This window comes from Belonocnema kinseyi, chromosome 7 (genome assembly GCF_010883055.1).
Source record: "Belonocnema kinseyi isolate 2016_QV_RU_SX_M_011 chromosome 7, B_treatae_v1, whole genome shotgun sequence".
NCBI classification, from domain to species: domain Eukaryota; kingdom Metazoa; phylum Arthropoda; class Insecta; order Hymenoptera; family Cynipidae; genus Belonocnema; species Belonocnema kinseyi.
Genome location: NC_046663.1, coordinates 3,107,005 through 3,128,888, shown reverse-complemented (window position 1 = coordinate 3,128,888; position 21,884 = coordinate 3,107,005). Strand labels below are relative to the sequence as shown.

Here is a 21,884-nt window from a genome sequence, read left to right as displayed (position 1 = left end):
TAGATGAGACCTGAAAATTATATTGTGCACTAAGGAAGCTAAATAGTTTTTTGCGGCTGAGCACGTGTTTGCAATAAGCCTCAGCTACGCCTCGTTCTTGCAAACTTATGCTCGGCCGTAAAAAGACTTCACTTCCTCGATTAACACGATATTTTATTTAGTAAAACTATCTTTTCCGAATTCTCTCATGAAAATACGTCTCAGGTTTCAGCTTATATTAAAGGAACAAGTATTTCGCAGAAATCTGAAAAAATCCCGGATTTCAAACAAATTTTCAATGTTTAAAATTCGGGGCTAATTTTCGTTTTTTAACGATTAATGGCTAACCAAAAGTTTAGATGAGACCTGAAAATTATATTGTGCACCAAGGAAGCTAAATAGTTTTTTGCGGCTGAGCACGTGTTTGCAATAAGCCTCAGCTACGCCTCGTTCTTGCAAACTTATGCTCGGCCGTAAAAAGACTTCACACGATTAACACGATATTTTATTTAATAAAACTATCTTTTCCGAATTCTCTCATGAAATTACGTCTCAGTTTTGAGCTCAGATTAAAGGAAAATTATATAAATTAGATAAATATATTTCTTACTTGTAGAGAAACTCTCAGAATTCCGGCGATCCTCATGCACTCTTCTCTTCTCGTACAATAAATGATAATTGAGTCGCACTTTTCGAATCGCTCACTCCTCAAAAGATCCACCAAGGCTCGATCTCTGTTTTCATCTCTCGAAACAGTCAATTGCAAATTCCTCGGCATCGGCGTATCCGAAATCACACCGTCCAGTCCATCTCGAATATTCAAATGATTCACGATACTCTGTGCTGTGGAGGTCGTGGCAGTCGCAGTCAGTCCCAGGATCGTTTTCACTCCCAACTTTTCCTTCAGAACTCGACATATCATCAGATAAGAAGGCCGGAAATTGTGGGACCACTGAGAAATGCAATGCGCTTCATCTATACAGGCAAAAGCGATTGGAGGAAGTTGTCTCAGAAGAGCGCCGAACCCGGTCGACTTTTCACCAGCGACCACGGCTTCTGGTGAAACGAGGAGGATATTGAGCTTCCCCTGTTTTACGGACTCCATCACTTTTTCGCGCACTTTCTCAGACTGATTGGTGTGCAGACAAGCTGCTGAGAGAAACGAGGGAATTCCGGTGATCTGATCGTCCATCAGAGATACGAGGGGCGAAATTACGAGAGTAATACAGGGGGATTTCTGTGAATAGATATAGGCGGGGAGTTGATAGCAGAGTGATTTTCCAGAGCCTGTGGACAAAGTTACGAGGGTTGATTGGCCAGAGAGGATTCTCATCACTGCTTTTTCTTGACCTGGGCGGAATGAGTCGTGACCGAAAGTTTTCAGGACTTTGAAAACTGCCTCGGGTGTTTCTGAAATGGAACATTTAATTCGAATCTTTCTTTTCTTTTTCAATTACTTCATCCTTAAATTAAGGATTTTTCAAAATTTTCAGACTTCATCAGGGAAATAGGGAAATTTTTCTTGAAAATTGGGGAATAGATAGTCTAAAAATGTAAACTGAAAACTATAATTTTAAAAAATATACCAAGAAAGAAGAGTTTCTGCACAATTATTGGAATTTTTAAATAGATAGAACACTTTTCAACCAAAATGGAATTATTAAATTTTCAGTTAAAAAAGTTAATTAAAAAGAAAACGAATTTTCAACAAAATACTTCAATTTTCAACCAAAGAGATGAAATTTCAACAACAATAAAATGTATTTTCAACAAAGTAATCGAATCGCAATAAAAATTAATTTTGAACGAAAAATGTTATAGTTCATATTTCAACCAAGAATATTTTTTAATAAAACAGTTAATTCAACAAGAAAAGGCGAATCTTTAAGGGGAAAAAAAAACGAAATTTTCCACTTAAGTGATGAATTTTGAACAAAAAATGAATTTTTAACAAAGTAGTTGAATTTTTAACAAATAAAGATGAATTACCAACAAAATATATAATAGTTAATACTTCTCCAAAAAAATATTTTAATTTGAAATAAATGAACAGTTGAATTAAACCAAAAAATACTAATTTTCCAGAAAGTAGTTGAATCCTCAACCAAAACAGGTTAATTTTCAAACAAATAGTTGCATTTTCAAGCTAAAAAGATACATTTTCGAATCAAAAATATAATTTTGCAACTAACAAAGATTTTTTAATCATAAATGAAAAAACATGTCAACCAAATAATGCAATTTTTTAAGCCAGAACGACTAAACAGATAAATCTTCCAGCAAAAAAATATTTTTTTACAAATTAGTTCCACTTTCAAACAAGTAGTTAAATTTTTAATAAAAAACGTGATTTTTCAAAAAAAAAAGTTTAATTTTCGAGAATATAATTAAATTTTCAACCAAACGAGATGAATTCTAAACCAAAAATATCAAAGTTTGAATTTTTATATCAAATGAATGAACTTGCAAGAAAAAATTATGACTTTTCTACCAAAATATGAATTTACAGTACACAAGGACGGACTTAATATCGCAAAGAACGAATATTCCAACAAAATAGTTGGATTTTCAAAAAAGTAGTTTAATTTTCCACCAAAAAGATGAATCTTCTAACAGAGATGAACTTTTCTCAAAAATAATAAATAAAAGATGAATTACGAACAAAAAATGTAATAGTTAATACTTATCCCAAAAAAGAATTTATTTGAAATAAAAAAAAGTTGAATTCAACCAAAAAATACTAATTTTTAAGAAAGTAGTTGAATCCTCAACCAAAAAAGGTAAATTTTCACCCAAACAGTTGCATTTTTAAGCTAACGAATTGTACAATTTTCAAGCTAGAATAACGAATTTTTCACAAAACAGTTGAATTTACAATTCGAAAACTTAAAGTTTTAACAAAAAAGTTAATTTTTAATATCAACAAAGCAAATTTTTTTTTAAAAGTTGTATTTTTAACAAAATATTTAAATTTTTCACCAAAAGAGATGTATTATGAACGCAAAAAAGTGGACTTTTTAATTAAAAAGTATGAACTTTTAAACAAAAAATTATAACTTTTATACCAAATTAAAATTTTTAATACAGTTTAATTTTCCACAAAATAACTTAATTTTCTACCAAAATATGAACTGTCAATCCACCAGAATGAAATTTTTATTAAAAAAGACGAATACTTAAGAGAAAACTTGAATTTTCGACTAAAAAGATGAATTTTCAACGAAATAATCCAATTTTGAATCCAATAGTAGAATTTTTAACGAAAAGAGAAGAATTTTGAAGGAAAAATTTATAAGTAGAATTATCAATTTAAAATAATTAACATTTAAACAAGAAAAGGGCGTATTTTCAACCAAAAAAGACGAATTTTCAATACAAAAAGGCATATTTTCTATCCAAACAGCCGAATTTTGCACAAAAGTTGAATTTCCGACCACAAAAGATGACTTTTTAAAAAAATAATTAAAGTTTTAACTAAATAGTAGAATTTTTACCCAAAAGAGAAGAATTCAGAATCAAAGAGGTGAATTTTTTACAAAATAGTTTAACTTTCAAGCAAGTAGTTCAAGTTTCTACCTAGGAAATGAATTTTTGACAAAAAAGATTACTTTTTGACAAAATAGTGTAAGTTTCAACAATATATTTGAAATTTCAACCAAAGAGATGAATCTCCAGGAAAATGATGAATTTTTTAAAAAGAACATTAAGTTTCTAACAAAAAACAAGAAATCTTAACAAAATACATTAATTATTCCATTTTTTAAAACCGTTTCAACAAAAAATGGAATAATTCAATTTTAGGTAAAAAAAATGAATTTTCAACAAAACAGTTCAATCTTCATAGCAAAAACAAAATAAATATTAAAAAATTACAGTACAATTCAACCAGAAAACATGAATTTTCAGCAAAATAGTGGAATTCTTTCGAATCTTATCGAATCTAAATTTTCTAAATACTTTTTAAATTGATGAATTTTTTCCTGTTTTTTTTTTTTAAATTCTGCATAATTTGAAATATTTACTCAAAATCTACAGGGCTATTTTTTTTTTTTTAATCAATTTTGGATATCACTTTAAATATTTAAAAAAATTTAATATCCTTTATATTTTTTCCAGGAATCTTGAGAAAATTTATCGATTATCTTGAAATCCTTTAAAATTCACATTTTCAAAAAATTTAAACACGGCTTGATTTTATATTCCCGGCTTTATTTTCATTCCCAGATATTTCTCGGTAGAAAAAAAAATTATTAATAAATTACAGTCGAATTCATCCAGAAAATATGAATTTTCAACAAATAGTGGAATTCTTATCCGAGCAAATTAATTTTTAACCAAAAAAGTTGCATTTGAATTAAAAAGGTGGTTTAAATATCTTATAAATTGACCATATTCTTGTTCAAAAATTCGTATAAGTTTCTAAATTTCCTAAATACCTATTAAAATTACGGAATTTTTTCTATTTCTTTAAAACTCTGCATAACTTTAAATATTGCCTTAAAACCTTTTGGATCATTTCTTTTTTCTATTTTAGATATCTCTTAAAATATTCTTTTAGAATTAAAAATCTTAAATTTTTTCTACAAATCTGAAGAAAATGTATCGATCCTCTTGAACTCTTTAAAAATTCCAAATTTTCCAAAATATGTAATCCGGCTTGAATTTTTATTCCCGGCTATTCCTCGGTAGGAAAAAAAAATATTTAGAAATAACTTTAAACTCGGCTCGAATTTATATTCCCGGTTTTATTTTAATATCCGGCTATTTTCCAATTTAAAAAAAAAAGGATTTTAACAAATTAAAGCTAAATTCAACCAGAAAAGATGAGTATTCAACAAATAGTGGAGTTCTCAACCAAACAATTGCATTTTAATCAAAAAGGTGGTGTAAATACCTTTTAAAATGATATTTTTCGTCAAACTATTTTTAAATTTCGGACAGATTTCTATATAGCTTTTAAAATTATCGAATTTTTCCTATCCTTTTTTTAATTCTGCATTATTTTAAATTTTCTCTCGAAATATTCCGGTTTATTTGGTTTCATTAATTTTTGAAATCTTTTGAAATACTCTTTTAAAATTAAAAATCATTTGAATTTTTTCCAGAAATCTCAAAAAAATGTATCGATTCTATCAAAATCTTTCAAAATTCACATTTCCCAAAACTTTAAACCCGACTTGAATTTATATTTCCAGCTTTATTTTAATTCCCGGATTTTTCAGTGGAAAAATTAATTATTAACTAATTACAATCGAATTCATCCAGATAAGATGAATTTTTAACAAGTAATGGAATCATCAACCAAAAAATTGCATTTTAATCAAAAAGGTGGTGTAAATACCTTTTAAAATGATATTTTTCGTCAAATTATTTTTAAATTTCGGACAGATTTTTATATAGCTTTTAAAATTACCGAATTTTTCCTATCCTTTTTTTAATTCTGCATTATTTTAAATTTTGTCTCAAAATATTCCGGATTATTTGGTTTCATTAATTTTTGAAATGTTTTGAAATATTCTTTTAAAATGAAAAATCATTTAAATTTTTTCCAGAAATCTCAAAAAAATGTATCGATTCTATCAAAATCTTTCAAAATTCACATTTCCCAAAACTTTAAGCCCAGCTTGAATTTATATTTCCGGTTTTATTTTAATTCCCGGATTTTTCAGTGGAAAAATTAATTATTAACTAATTACAATCGAATTCATCCAGATAAGATGAATTTTTAACAAATAGTGGAATCCTCAACCAAATAATTGCATTTTAATCAAAAAGGTGGTGTAAATACCTTTTAAAATGATATTTTTCGTCAAATTATTTTTAAATTTAGGACAGATTTCTAAATAGCTTTTAAAATTACTGAATTTTTCCTATTCTTTTTTTAATTCTGTATTATTTTAAATTTTGTCTCAAAATATTTCGGATTATTTGGTTTCATTAATTTTTGAAATCTTTTGAAATATTTTTTTAAAATTAAAAATCATTTACATTTTTTTCAGCCCTAGAAACAGGGTCTAAAAAAACTGTTGTCTCGCTGAGAAGTCAGCTCTTCCACGAGAATCAGCGCCACCAGACGAGACAAATTATCAACTAGTAATGTACTGTCGGTAATGCAGATTGACGCGCATGCGCAAATATTTCTCTGACGCTCATGGGTTGTGGACATCAATTTTCTCACTTTATAGTCATAGAAGTGACATTTTCATGCAGATGTAAAATAAAAATATTGTGTGCTCCGAGGGAGGAATTGGTCTTTACTATCTCGCAGAAGTTCGCTGCCCCCGGCTAAGGCGCACCTTCGCCTAGAGCTGCAAACTTCACACTCGACAGTAGACGAACTTACCTGCCTCGTCACACAATATAACGCTATTATTCAAAAGATAAATTGATCTTACTCATGAGAGAATTATTCGGTCCCACAGGAAAGACTGGATTTACGGCTCCAGTTTCAGGAGGCAATAATTTCGCAATAAGTTCCTCGGGAATTTTGCAACCACTCTGAATTTGCTGAAAATAAAAAAGGTTTAATTTTGAAATAATATTTTATAACGAAGCATAACAATTTCAAAAATATTACCTGGTCCTCTGGAACTTCATCCTCGTTCCAGTCCGGAAAGTCGATTTCCTCGTCAATTTCTGATGCTCCACTTACCGATTGTGATGGATTTTTAGGAAGACGATCGATTCTCGAGCAGTGAGCCATCAGAGCTTTTCTTCTCGACATATCTTCGGCTTCCTCCAGAGTCGGAAATTCTGAAGAATCGTCTACATGTTCGAGAGGAAGCAAGTCTTCACCCTTGCGAGCCTTGCAATACCTTGCAAAATGTCCCATTTCTCCACACAAGTTGCAAGAGCCTCCCGATTTTTCGGCAAAATCTGCCGCGTCCAAGCTTCCAGCACTTGAAGCCAATTCCTTCTTTCTCTGTTTCCACTGGCCCTTTTTGAACTTGGAGAAGTTGAAGTTCTTTTTCCCTCTGACGAAGACCTTCTTCTTCAAATTCACTCGCACATAATTATCGTTCAATTCACCACTTGCTATCTTCTTCTCGAGTCTTTCTTTTGCCGTCATTGCGCTTTTCTTCACTTCCTTCACTGAGCTTTCATCCGTTTTTTCGATGCAAGCTAAAACTCTTGAGAAGTCGGTGATTAAGTCCCCTGTGCCAAATACTTTCATTGATAATCGAGGCACAACATCTAACGATTCAATTCCAAAAGTAATATCGTTCACGGCGAGATCTTTTTCCTTTTCAGGACTTTGATCCTTTTTCATGGATTTTCTTGTTCGTCGAACCTTTGGGGGCGAATCATCATCATCAATAGTCTTCTTTGCACGAGAAGCCCTCGTAATTCGTTTAGTCTTTTTTGGTTCTTCGGAATATTCCGGATCACTATCGTCATTTGATTCTTCTTGAATTCTTCTGCGTCCTTTCCTACTACTGAGGGTTCGCTTCAATTTCGGTAATTTGTCAGTTTCTTCTTTTGCAGTTATATTTTCTACTTTTTGAGTTTTATCTTCTTCTCGAATTACACTTTCCTTCGGAATCAAATTTTCTTCTTGGGTAGAAGGCTCTACTGGTTCACGCACTTTCTTATCCTCTTTGAGAGGAGGATTCAAAAGAGGTTTAAGAGGCAAAGGCTGACTGTAGGAAAAGCTGGAATCGCCAAGACAAGGTCGTTTTGCAAAATAGTTTCCGTCGCTTGAAACCTTGCTCAGATTTCTGACTCGTTTGCTTCTTCGCTCTTCTTCAGAATCACTGTTGAAGACAAAGTCCTCTTCATCCGAGATAATTGATTTATTTGTTTTCTGAGTTGAAGTACCTGGAAGTTCTTTTAAGGAATGAATACTACTTTCCATTGATTCAACTCCAGAATCACTTACACCTGATAATCGTCGCGGCTCGCCTGGTGAAATGTCTGGAATAACCATTCCACATCTCTCCAACCAGCCTTGATTAATCGTCCTGGACATCGAAGTACGTCCATCAATTAACTGTTGAACAGTATTCAGAGATTGAGTCGCAATCTTCGCTTCTTGATGAATAATTTTTAATTTCTCTCCGTAAAGTGATTCCATGAGTTCCGCATCGAAACCGTCGCTTTCCTCTACAGTTACATTTGCTGCTGCACCCAAATCGGTTTTCGATTTGATCTTTGTCATTGAGAGAGACTTTCTGGGGTTTCTTTTCGAGAAACTGGAAGTCTTGAACATTTTTTGAGAGAGTTGGAAGGAAGTGGATCTACCGACAAGAAGACCTTTGCCCTTTTTGGAATCAGCCTTATTTTTGTTGGAGAGATGATCTCCCCATACTCCTTTCACATTAACATTATCGGGAGGAGCTTCTTTTGCTGGTGAGACGAGTTTTTGAGCAGCAAGATTTTCCGAGAGGATATTTTCTTGCTCTTGGACCAATGTCTCGGGCATGAGCATTGAAGTGCTTTTAGGTTCTTCTCTTGCACATGGTGAAGAGAACAACGAACTCATCGAGGTATTAGATTCCTCATCATCGAAAGTTATGTCTGTTAGAGTTTCTTCTAAAACGCGGGTCTTCAGTGTCCAGTAGGTTTTGTATGCATCCCGGATTTTGATATTTGCTTCTTTTATATCGTGCTGAAATTAGAAAAGAGCAATAGGCATTGGCCCTTGTACGTATCTCAGATACTTTCCCGAGAGAGCGCGTAATAAAATACGAAAAAATAAATCAATATATATATAAAAATCTCATGCTACAATGTTTGTCGCCCCTAAACTGCGAAACTACTAAAACGATCTTGATGAAATTTTGTAGACTGTGTGTAATTTGGTCCAACTCGAGAGATAGGATACTTTTTATCGCGATTAATTACCTCAATATTTTTTTATTTCCAATTTAAATGTTTTTATTTGTAACATCCATAAGTTTTTAACAGATGGCGATGTAAGTTAGTGTAATGATTGCGACTTCAACATTTTGCGTTATCTAGGTTGGGTCAGCAACCGATAGATGGCGCAATGTATTACTTTCAATTTTTGACGTAACTTTTCATTCTCAATCCCGAGGGTTTTGAGATCGGCTAAAACTTTATTCTAATCATTTAAAAAAAACTTGCAACGTCACAAACAATAAAAATTAATAACAATTCTTTAATTTGTAAATCATGCGCTGGCCACCATTTACAACTTCGCTTCAAGATTTCGCACATAAACAATAGAATAATACAAAAAATATTAACAGAGTGTCCACTTGAATCCTGAGAAAAATTCCTGGATCATTCCAGGTTTTTTCCAGGCATTTTTAGATTTTTCAGGTACAATTTTTTGTAGAAAATTCGGATTTTTTGCTTAAAATTTCAAGAGTTTTATAACATTTTAAAGTATAAGCTTAAAAATTAACTTTTTTTGTTGAAAACTCTGCTCTTTTTTGAATTTGTTTTGTTTTTCTTTCCTTTAAAAATTGATTTCTTTTGATAGAAATTTAATATTTTTTAGTTTAAAATGCAAGTGTTTGGCAGAAAATTATTTTTTTTTGGAATAAATATTTAATTACTTTGTTAAAAATTCATATACCCGGTTTAAAAATGTAACTATTTTGTAGAAAATGCGTCCTTTTAGCTTCTAAAGTGAATAATTGGGATAAAAATCGACTTTTTTGTTCAAAATTCAACTGTTTTGTAGAAAACTGCGAAATAAATAAATTTTGAAACAAATGTTTAACTTTTCCAGTAAAAAATATCAATTTGTAGAAAATAATGGAATAGTTAAACTTTTAGTTGAAAAAATTATTTTCAACCTATAATACGGATTTTCAAGAAAATGTACAAATTGCAACCTAACTGCTGAATTTTAAACTAAAATGATGAATCTTCAACTGAAATAGTTGAATTTTCGAGCAAACAAATAATTATTTTACTAAAAAAAATATATAAATTGTTAACCAAAACTTAAATAATTTAAGTTTAAAAATTAATGTTTAACCAAACAGATGAGTTTTTAAATAAAACTATGGAATGTTTGATTGGAATAAATTCAATTTTGAGTTTAAATAACTATTTTTCACACAAAAAAACTTTGAAACAAAAAAAACTAATAAGAAATAGTTACATTTTCAAACAAAGTGATGAATTTTTTACGAAAATTGTAAATCTTTAACTGAAAATGTCGAATTTTAAACCAGAAAGGTGAATTTTCAACTAAAAAAGATCATTTTCCAACAAAAAATTAAATAATCAAATTTTTAGTCAAAAAATGAATGTTCAACCAATGAGATGAATTTACAGCTAAAATTATAAAATATACAGCCGAAAGCTTAGATACATTTTCAGTTGAAAAAAAAAAATTCAACCAAAAAGGTAATTTTTTTTAACAAAACAGTTAGATTTTCGGCAAAAAATCTGTTTTATTCAAAGGAAAAAAAGCATGTTTTCTGTATCAGGGTTGCTACAGGATTTCGATTTCTAAATTCTAAGCCTTTTCCTGTTTTTTCGAAGATTATTTTTGAAGATTCAAAATCTCCCGCAGACAAGTCCATTCCAAAAAATTTAGGAACTTTTAGAGAAAGAGAAAAATACCATTAGAGAAGAATAAATGCATAAAATGAAACTAATTAAGCGTCGATTTGAAATATTTGCAAAGAATGCGAAAATATTTGAAAATTAATTCTTAGAAATTAAAATATATATTTTAAATATTTGAAAATTAATTTAAAGGTTTTCTCCAAACTCCAAACTTTCCTAAATTCTTAAAAAACGTGCCAAAATATTCTGGAAAAGTAAAGAATATTTAAGGACTTACAGAGTATTTTACAAAACATTTATCTAGAAATTGTTCAATTTCAAGTAAATCAATTTTGGACACTGAATGAAAAATTGCTGAATTTTAAACTCTTTTATTTTCAAATAATTTGAGTTTAAAATTATTAAAAAAATTGAAAATTGTTCCGTTTTCAGCGAAATTATTTTTAAATTTCCTAATTCGTATAATATAAGTATAAAATTATGCAATTTCTAATATATACAATTTTATTTAAATAAAAAAAACCGCGAGAAAAAGGCGCAATTTGTCACTTTATTCTCTTGAATCTAACTAAATCAAATTAATTTATTTAAAACTCTTTCAAATTGATATAAAATTAATTTTTGAACGACATTCAATTGAAAATATATTGAAAATTAAGCCTTTCATAAGTTTGTACACTTTTTACAAACAGATAAGTTATAATTCCCTTCTGTTCATAATTTAATTAATGAATAGTACAATTTTTTTAAATAACAAAAATATTAATATGTTTCAAAGACTGCAAACAAATTTTAAAATTTCTAAATAATTTTCAGAGATTTAATAAATTCGAGAATAAATCATGTTTACTACCGTTTTTATATTTTAACAATAAATTATTATTAAAGCATTTAAAAAACATTTTTAAATTAAAACTTATAATTCCATGAAAATGAGCATTGGAAATTTTGTGAATAATAAAAATGACAAAATCTTTTAAAAATTTCAAAACATCTTGAGATATTTCAAAGATTCCGAAAAAGTATTTTCCGTCAAATTCTAGAGTTTTAATTCAAGAAAGAATTTTCAGTCCAAAAAGAAAAAAAGATTTTAGTCAAATAGTTGAATTGTGAACTAAGAAAGAATTTTCAAGACAAAAAGACAAATCAACAAAAGAGTGGAATGTATATTTCTACAAAAACAATTAAATTTTTAACACAGAAATGCATTCAAAATTGAAAAAAATTATTGACAAAAAAAACCGTTGAATTATAAACCAAAATGTTGAATTTTAAAAAAAATAGTTGTATTCTCAAGCAAAAAAAAATAATTTTTCAATAGAAACGTTGCATTTTTAACAAAAAAAAAAGATTAAATTTCTACCAAAAGAGATGAATTTTCGAAACCAGAATGATGAACTTTCAAGCAACAAATATGAATATTCAACCCAAAAATATTAATTTTTACGAAAATGAATAAATTAACTCATTCAAAAAAAGTTATTTTTCCAAAAAACAGTTAAATTAATCAACCAGAAAATATATAACATTAAATAAAAAGATTATTCAACTAATTGAAATAGGAAATGCTTAAAAAGGTAATTTTCAGACAAACCAATTGAATTTTCAAATTTAAAATATTAATTAAAAAAATTTTTTTAAATCGTTATCTACCAAATAGTTCAACTTTATACCGAATCAGTTGAATTTTGAACCAGGAAATAATTCTCAATCCAAAAGGATGAATTTTCCACAAAAGAGTTGAATTTACAACAACAAATTTAATAGTTTAATTTTTAAAAACGAAAGGTGAAATTTCTACCAAAATAGATTAATTATCTATAAAAAACGAATTTTTAAGCGCATAGCTGAATTTTATTTGAAAAATTAATTTGCAATAAAAAACAAAACAAAATTTAACAAAATAGTAAAGTTTTTAACTATAGAAATTAATTTTCTACCATAATTATGAATTTTCCCGGTCAAGTTATTCAATTTTCCCGTTCAACTTAAAGTAAAAATATTTACATTCGGCGCTAAACGCAAACAATTATTTTAATTCATGACATTAATTATAAAAAAATATCCTTAAGCCCAACAGAGCAAAAATTTGCAAAATAAATTCATTTTGCAATAAATAATTAAATTTTCGACTAAAAAATATTAATTCTTAACAAAAAATGCCATAGATAAATTTTTAGTTGAAAAAATTAATTTTCATTCAAAAAAAAAAAGGATTTCCTCAACAAATTTTTTGATTTTTTAACATTCTATTGATTTGAGGATCTCGCAAAATTCCGGATATTCGACAAATTTTCTTTATTTCGTTCAACTAAAAAATATCTAATATTCAATTGTAATAAGTTAACTTTTCGGATAAAAAATTAATTCCCACAAAAAAACGATCTTTTCATACAAAAAAAAAATATTTACAATTTTAAACCATGTGATGAATTTTCAATTCAAATTTGAATTCCCTAAAAACCAAAAAAATGAATTTTCAACTAAAATTATGATTTTTTAACTAAATAGTTCAATTTTCGACAAAAAATGTCTTTTCATATAAAGAAAAAAAACAAGTTTTCTATCGAATAACTCATATTTAAACCAAAGTAAATGTAATTATTTCATTGAAAATTCAACTGTTATGAGATCATTTTCTTTCAATACAAATTTAACTGTTCTATTTTTGGTTAAAAGTTGAACTTTTTAGTTTAAAAAATCAACTATTCTTTCGAAAAATTATGTAATTTCTTTATAGTTGAAAATGTAATTCTTTGATTGAAAATTCAATATCTTGGTAGAAAATTTAACTCTTTTGTAGATGATTCGTTTTTGACACTAAAAATAACTTCTTTTTTTTTAAATAAAAATGTAGCTGTTCCATTTTTGTATAAAAATTGAACTTTTTAGTTAAAAAAAAAATCAACTATTCTTTCGAAAAATTATGTAATATGTTGAAAATTCAACTATTTGATTAGAAATGTATGTATTTTGTTAAAAATTTGTATTTTTTGGTCAAAAAAATCTTCTTGGTAAAACATGCAACTATTTGAATAAAAATGTTTGAATTTTTTGTTGATGAAGTGTCTTTTTAGTATAAAATTTCATTTTTCTTTTGTTAAAAAAAGTAATTATTTCATTGAAAATTCAACCATTTTGTAGATAATTCGCTTTTTTGTATTAATAATTATATTATAATTATATAATTAATTTTTTTAAATCAAAATTTAACTGTTTCATTTTTTGTTTATTTATTTTGTTAAAAATTTGTCTTTTTCGGCAAAAAAATCTTCTTGGTTGAAAACACAACTACTTGGTTAAAAATGTATCTATTTTTTTGTTGATAATTTGTCTGAAGTAAGAAATTTCATCTTCCTGATGAAAAATTTAGCTGTTCCATTTTTGACTAAAAATTAATCTTTCTAGTTTAAAAAATGATCTATAATGTTAGAAATGTATGTATTTTCTAAAAAAAATCAATTTTTTTGTTAGAAATTGATGTCTTCTTTTTTTAAATTTGTCTTTTTTGTTCAAAAAAAAAAAAATCTTGGTTGAAAATGTAATCAGTGGGTTAAAAATGTATGCATTTTCTTGTGAGTTTGTCTTATTTAGCAGAAAATTCATCTTTTTCAGTAGAAAATGAATCTTTTTCAATAGAAAATTAATCTTTTTTAATAGAAAATTAATCTTCTTGGTTGAAAATTCATCTTTTGAAATAAAGTGTAGTTATTTGATTACAAATTCACCTGTTCCGTATAGAAAATTCGTTTTTTTTGTTTTGAAAATGCAATAGTTTGGTAGAAAATTCAACTATTTCGCAGATGATTTTTTTTTCTATATTAAAAATTACTTTTTTCCAATGAAAACGTAACTGCTCTATTTTTTGTTAAAAGTTTATCTTCTTAGTTTAAAAAATCAAATATTCTATTAAAAATTTAACTTTTTCGTTCATAATTTAATAAATAAATAAATAAAATTTAATAAATATTGCAAAGATTTCACCAAAAAATTTATGTCCTGTTTTTTTAGTTAATTTGTCTTTTTGGTACAAAAGAATATTTTCTGGATAAAAATGTAATTATTTTATTGAAAACACAAGTATTTTGTAGAAAAAATTTGTCTTTTTGTCTTGAAAATTCAGCAGTTTGGTAAAAAACGCAAACTATTTTGCAGAAGATTTTTTTTCTACATTAAAAATTAGTTTTTGTAAGGAAAATTAAAAAATTTAATGTTTGATTAAAACTTGATTTTTTTTAGTTTAAAAAATCTACTATTTTGTTGAAAATTCAAATATTTTGTTAAAAACTTATGTACATATTTTTTACAAATTTGTCTTCTTTTAAAGAACAATCACTTGGTTGAAAATGTAAATATTTGGCCAAAATATATATTTTTTGTTGAGAATACGCTTTTTAAGTAAAAAATTAATCTTCTCGGATGAAAATTTTTTTTTTTGCTTTGAAAATTAACTGTGATAAAAAATCCAAACTATTTTGCGGATGATTTTTTTTTATATTAAAAATTATTCCTTTTTTTTTAATGTAACGGTTCCATTTTTAATCAAAACTTGATTTTTTTTGGATTAAAAAATCAAATATTCTCTTAAAAATTCAGATATTTAGTGAGAAATTTATGTACGCATTTTTTTAAAAATTTGTCTTGTTTGTTAAAAAAAAATCTCTTCGTTGAAAATGTAAATATTTGGCCAAAAATATATTTTTTTGTTGAGAATACGCTTTTTTTGTAGTAGAAAATCAATTTTTTTGAGTGGAAAATTAATCTTCTTGGTTTGAAAATTAATCTTTAGGGTTAAAAATTTAATTATTTGATTGAAAATTCAACTATCTTTATAGAAAATTTGTCTTTTTGTTTTTAAAATTCAATATTTGAGTAGAAAATTCAAATATTTTGTAGATAATTCTTTTTTTTATATTAAAAATTAATATTTTCAATGAAACTTTAACTGTTCCATTTTTGGTTAAAAATATATATATTTTTGTTGTTGATAATTTGTTTTTTTTAGTAGAAAATCACATCTTTTTCTTTAAAAATGCCATTATTTCATTGAGAATTCGACCGCTGTGTATAAAAATATAGTTTGTTTTGTCTTGAAAATTCAACAGATTGGTTACAAATTTGTGTACTGATTTTTTTGTTAATTTGTATTTTTTGGAAAAAAGAATACTTTATTGGTTGAAAATGTAAATAGTTAAAAATTTATTTATTTTGTTGAGAATTCCTCTTTTTTAGTATAAAATTAGTCTTCTTGGTTGAAAATTCATCTTTCGAGTTAAAAATGTAATTATTTGAATGGAAAAGCAATTGTTTTGTAGAGAAAATTCGTCTTTTTGTCTTGAAAATTTAACAGTTTGGTAAAAAATCCAAACTATTTTGCAGATTATTTTTTTCTATATTAAAAATTATTATTTTTTTAAAGAAAATTTAAAGGTTCCATTTTTGATTAAAACTTGATTTTTTTAGTTTAAAAAATCAACTATTCTGTTGAAAATTTAAGTATTTTGCTAGAAATTCATGTATGAATTTTCTTAAGAATTTGTCTTCTTTGCTGAAAAAAATCTATTGATTTAAAATGTAAATATTTGGTCAAAAATATGTTTTTTGTTGAGAATACGCCTTTATAAGTAGAAAAATCATCTTTTTCAGTAGAAAATTTATCTTTTTGGTCAAAAATATTATTGTTTGTTTGGAAATTCAAATATTTTGTTACAAATTCATGTATGAATTTTCTTAAAAATTTGTCTTCTTTGCTGAAAAAAATCTATTGATTTAAAATGTAAATATTTGGTCAAAAATATGTTTCTTGTTGAGAATACACCTTTATTAGTAGAAAAATCATCTTTTTAAATAGAAAATTTATCTTTTTGGTCAAAAATATTATTGTTTGTTTAAGAAATTCAAATATTTTGTTAGAAATTCATGTATGAATTTTCTTAAAAATTTGTCTTCTTTACTGAAAAAAATCTATTGATTTAAAATGTAAATATTTGGTCAAAAATATGTTTTTTGTTGAGAATACGCCTTTATTAGTAGAAAAATCATCTTTTTTAATAGAAAATTAATTTTCTTGGATGAAAATTTTTATTTTTTGTTAAAAATATTATTATTTGTTTGAAAATTCAACAGTTTTGTACAGAAAATTTGTCTTTTTATTTTGATAATTCAATATTTTAGTAAAAAATTCAATAGCTTCAATTCAATTTCTTGAAAATTCAACTCCTTTAATAGAATTTTATGTATTTTGTTAAAAATTGGTCTCTTTTGATAAATAAAAAGTTGGTTGAAAAAGGAACTAATTGGATAAAAATGTATGTATTTTGTTGCGAATTTGTCTTTTTTAATAGAAAATTTCATCTTTTTGTTTAAAACTGTAATTATTTGATTGAAAATTCAACCACTGTGAATAAAAAATTATTTTGATAGAAAATTCGACTACTTTGTAGATAATTCATTTTTTTATATTAAAAAATAATTTTTTCTATGAAAATTCAACTGTTACATTTTTTGGAAAAAGAAAATTCTTGATTGAAAATGTAAATATGCAGTTATAAATTTATTTATTTTGTTGAGGATTCCTCTTTTTAAGTAGAAAATTAATCTTCTTGTTTAAAAACTTTTCTTTTTGGTAGAAAATGTAATGCTTTGAATGAAAAAAACAACTGTTTTGTAGAGAAAATTTGCCTTAAAAATTCAACAGTTTGGTAAAAAAATCCAAACTATTTTGCAAATCATTTTTTTTCTACATTAAAAATTTTTTTTCAAGAAAATTGAACGGTTCCATTTTTGATTAAAACATGATTTTTTTTTTAGTTTAAATAATCAACTATTGTGTTGAAAATTTAAATATTTTGTTAGCAAATCATGTACATATTTTGTTAAATATTTGTCTTCTTTTTAAAAAAAAATCTCTGGGTTGAAAATGTAAATAATCTTGAAAATTCTACTGTTTAGTCAAAAAATCGAAACTATTTTGCAGATTATTTTTTCCTATGTTGAAGGTTTTTTTTAGTACAGAACATTTAACTGTAATTATTTGATTAAAAATTCAACCATTTTATACAAAATTAGTTTGGTAGAAAATTCAACTATTTTGCAGATAATTCATTTTTTTTTAATATTAAAAAATAATTTTTCCAATGAAAATTCAAATATTCGGTTACAAATTTATGTACTGATATTTTTTGATAAATTGTTTTTTTTTTCTAAAAAAGAATATTATCTTAGTTGAAAATGTAAATATTTAGTTAGAAATGTATTTATTTTGTTGAAAATTCCTCTTTTTTAGTAGAAAATTAATCTTCTTGTTTGAAAATTCATCTTTCTGGTAAAAAATTTAATTATTTGATTGAAAATTCAACTGTTTTTTAAAGAAAATTCGTCTTTTTTTTAAATTCAGCAGTTTGGTAAAAAATCCAAACTAATTTGCAGATAATTTTTTTTTATATTAAAAATTAATTTTTTTAATGAAAATTTAAGGGTTCAATTTTTTATTAAATCTTGATTTTTTTTAGTTTAAAAAATCAGCTATTTTGTTGAAAGTTCAAATATTTTGTTAGAAACTTGTGTACATATTTCGTTAAAAAATTTTCTTTTTTAAAAACGAAACTCTGGGTTAAAAATGTAATTATTTGATTGAAAATTCAACTGTTTTGTAAAGAAAATTTCTCTTCTTGTTTTGATGATTTAATATTTTAGTAAAAAATTCAATAGCTTGGTAGAAAATTCAACTAGTTTGTAGATAATTCGTTTTTTTTAATAGGAAAAATTATTTTTTTCAGTAGAAAATTAATCTTTTCAGTAGAAAATTAATCTTCTTGGTTGTAAATTCATTTTTCTGGTCAAAAAGTAATTATTTGATTGATAATTCAACTGTTTTGTGTTGAAAATTCAACATTTTGGTAAAAAATATAATTTATTTTGCAGATAATTGTTTTTTCTATATTGAAAATTAATTTTGTTAATGAAAATTTAACTGTTCCATTTTTGATTAAAACTTGATTTTTTTAGTTTAAAAAATCAACTATTCTGTTGAAAATTCAAATATTTTGTTAGAAATTCATGTATTTTCTTAAAAATTTGTCTTCTTTGCTAAAAAAAATCTATTGATTTAAAATGTAAATCTTCTTGGTTAAAAATTAATATTTTTCATAAAAAATGTAATTATTTGATTGAAAATTCAACTGTTTTGTAAAGAAAATTTGTCTTCTTGTTTTGATGATTTAATATTTTAGTAAAAAATTCAATAGCTTGGTAGAAAATTCAACTAGTTTGTAGATAATTCGTTTTTTTTAATAGGAAAAATTATTTTTTTCAGTAGAAAATTAATCTTTTTCAACAGAAAATTAATTTTCTTGGTTAAAAATTCACCTTTCTGATTAAAAATATATTTATTTGATTGAAAATTCAACTGTTTTTTAAAGAAAATTCCTCTTTTTGTCTTGAAAATTCAACAGTTTAGTAAAAAAATTCAAACTATTTTGCAGATAATTTTTTTTCTATATTGAAAATTATTATTTTTAAACAAAAAAATGTAACGGTTCCATTTTTAATTAAAACTTGATTTTTTTTAGTTCAAAAAATCAACTATTCTGTTAAAAATTCAAATATTTTGTTAGGAACTTATGTACATATTTTGTTACAAATTTGTCTTTTTTGGTAAAAAAAAAATCTATTGATTTAAAATGTAAATATTTGGACAAAAATATATATTTTTTGTTCAGAATACGCTTTTTTTTAGTAGAAAATTAATCTTTTTGTATGAAAATTTATATTTTTGTTTGAAACTGTAATTATTTGATTGAAAACTCAACTGTCTTGTATAGAAAATTTGTTTTTTTTTGTCTTGATAATTCAATATTTTAATAAAAAATTCAATACCTTGGTAGAAAATTCAGCTATTTCGTAGATGATTCTTTTTTTTCTATATTAAAAATTAATTTTTTGCATTCAAAATTTAACTGCATTATTTTTGTAAAAAAAAATTGATTTTTCTAGTATAAAAAATCAAATATTATGTTAAAAATTTAACTATTTGGTTAGAAATTAATGTATTTTGTTAAAAATTAGTCTTTATTGGTAATAAATTTTTCTTTAAAGTTTTATGTAATTTATTCAGAATTTGTCTTTCTTAAAAGAAAATGTTATTCTTTTCGTTCAAAAGTTAATAAATTCGAGAATAAATCTCGCCCACTATTGTTTTTTCCTGATAATAAATCATGATTAGAATTTTTTTTTAATTTGGTAATTGAATGTTAGAAAACGTGAAATTTAGACCATTTCTATTTTTATATATAAAAAAGAAAAAAATATATACAAGGAATTTAAATTCTGAAAATGTTTTTAAAAATATTTAGTTTGTTTATAATTATTGTATGTTGTACTTCAAATTTGTAAGAAATGATTCGTTAATCCACTCGAAAAAATTATTTTTGAATTCACAATTTACTAAATACGAAAATGTATCGTTTTAGCTTGATTTCCGAAAAATTCCAAAGATTTAAATCACAAAATGGCGTATATACGTAACAAGAAGTCGATCTTTTGTCTACTGGCTGAATAACTTCCTATCTAAAATAGAATACCGAAAACACGTTTTTTAGACTGAAAATAACATCAACATGTAGCACAAAAAATTGAGAACAAACTGAAGATTATAAATTGGTTACAGATAAAAATTCCTTTATTGATCCATCATCATTAATTCTCCACAAAAAAGTAATTTATAAATTTTTTTAAACTTTTGAAATCGCAGCTAAATTGCGAAAAGATTTGCGAAAACGAGCATAAAATCATCCAAATTGTATAAACAATTATGAAACCGATGCAGTAATCATAATAACAATAATTACGTAACGAAATTAAATTACGAAAGTGCAGCAGGTGGAAAGAAAAGCTTTCTCTCGACCAGTTCCTCCAGAAAAATAACAATTCAACAAAACACTAAACAAATGAATGAATTTACCTTGTTTGGTTTTCTTCCATATTTTTCCATGAAACTGCTCTCCCATTGTTTCACTCTTATTTTACTTTTACGATAAGTTGTTTTAAACTTTGGATCTTCCAAAAGCTCCATAATCGCTCTAAACTATCAAACTTTTGCCTCCTTTAGCAAATAATAACTACCATTATCAATTTAAGTCACAACTTTGTCTTTACGTTACTCTAGTTTTCTAAATACGTCAACTCCGCTTTTCTAAGCAGTTAAAATTCCCAGTATTAAATAAGAAACAAAAATAAATAATATACAACTGCCAAACGTCTCTGCAGGAGACAGGCTGACACAGGCAGATCCCGCCTAAACTAGTAACTGTCACTAGCTCTCAAATAACTGTCACTTCTGTTATTTTAATTTTTGATTTTTCCACGCGGTCGGTAACATAGTTGGATGTGGGGGGAGTTTATCACTCACCAGAGTGCGCGATCTGCTCGATGCAGAGTTCTGCGAAAATTCAAATTTAAAATATGAAAAATAGATTTTTTATATAAATTTTAATTGAAAGCTTATAGTTAAGCTGTGGAATAGAGCCAAGGGGTCATTTATTTAATTTTGAGAGAAAAAATGTATAATAATTCAAGTACGGTCAATTTTTCCTGAATTTCACAAACGTAACATTAGTGTTTACTGAAAGAACGTTTCATAGTACATGTTTTCGATAGTTTATTATTTTTTAAAGGCGAAAACTTAAAACAGCCATAGTTTAAATCATCTTCTCTTCTTTTTTGGTTGTATTCAACTGTTTTTGATTAAAATTTTATTGCCGAAATTTTGTTCTCTTTGGTTGGAAATTTTTATTTTTATATTCATTTTTTCAAGATTGATCTTTTCTATTTGAAAAATTACATAATTTGTTGAAAATTTGTCCTATTTGGTAGAACTCAACGGCTTTTAATTAAACATATTTTTGATTAAAATGTCAACCATTAATTTTTTTGAAGATTCATCTCTCTTGTTTGATGCAAATTTATGTAGTTTATTGAAAAATCGACTCTTTTCGTTTGATTTTAATCATTATGCTTAACAAATAATCTTTTTGGTTAAAAAATTCTTTTTTACTGGAAAATTTAAGCAATTTTTCTAAAATTCATTTTCGTTAAAATGGGGTTTTTAGTTAAAAATTCAACTCTGTGTTTAAAAATTGACTTTTTAAAGAAAATAATTCTTCTTGTTTGCAAATTCATTTATTTTGATTACAAATTAATTTTTTATTTTGTTAAAAATTTAATTGCTTTCTTAAAAATATTTTTTGACGACAAAAATGAATACTTCATTTGAAAATACATCCTGCTAGTTAAAAATTCATTACTTTTGGTTAGGAAGTTAAGTATTTTGTTCAGATTTTTCTTTTGGTTTAAAATTATTTTGTTAAATAAAAACTAAATTATCTCATTTTATGTTAGAAATTTCTTCCTTTTTT

The 21,884-nt window shown here is 25.7% G+C and overlaps 1 protein-coding gene across 1 annotated transcript in view; it reads right to left on the bottom strand.

Annotated features, from left to right (window-relative positions):
* Positions 1-20,776, bottom strand: part of LOC117175917 — a 24,140-nt gene extending 3,364 nt beyond the window's left edge. Inside the window, exons 1-4 of the mRNA XM_033365764.1 lie at positions 20,432-20,776; positions 6,557-8,587; positions 6,375-6,486; positions 590-1,389 (exon numbers count right to left, since the gene is read on the bottom strand). Of these exons, the coding sequence (XP_033221655.1) occupies positions 590-1,389; positions 6,375-6,486; positions 6,557-8,587; positions 20,432-20,542 (3,054 nt within the window). The 5' untranslated portion in view covers positions 20,543-20,776. The remainder of the gene's footprint in view (positions 1-589; positions 1,390-6,374; positions 6,487-6,556; positions 8,588-20,431) is intronic.
* Between the last annotated feature and the right edge of the window lie 1,108 nt (positions 20,777-21,884).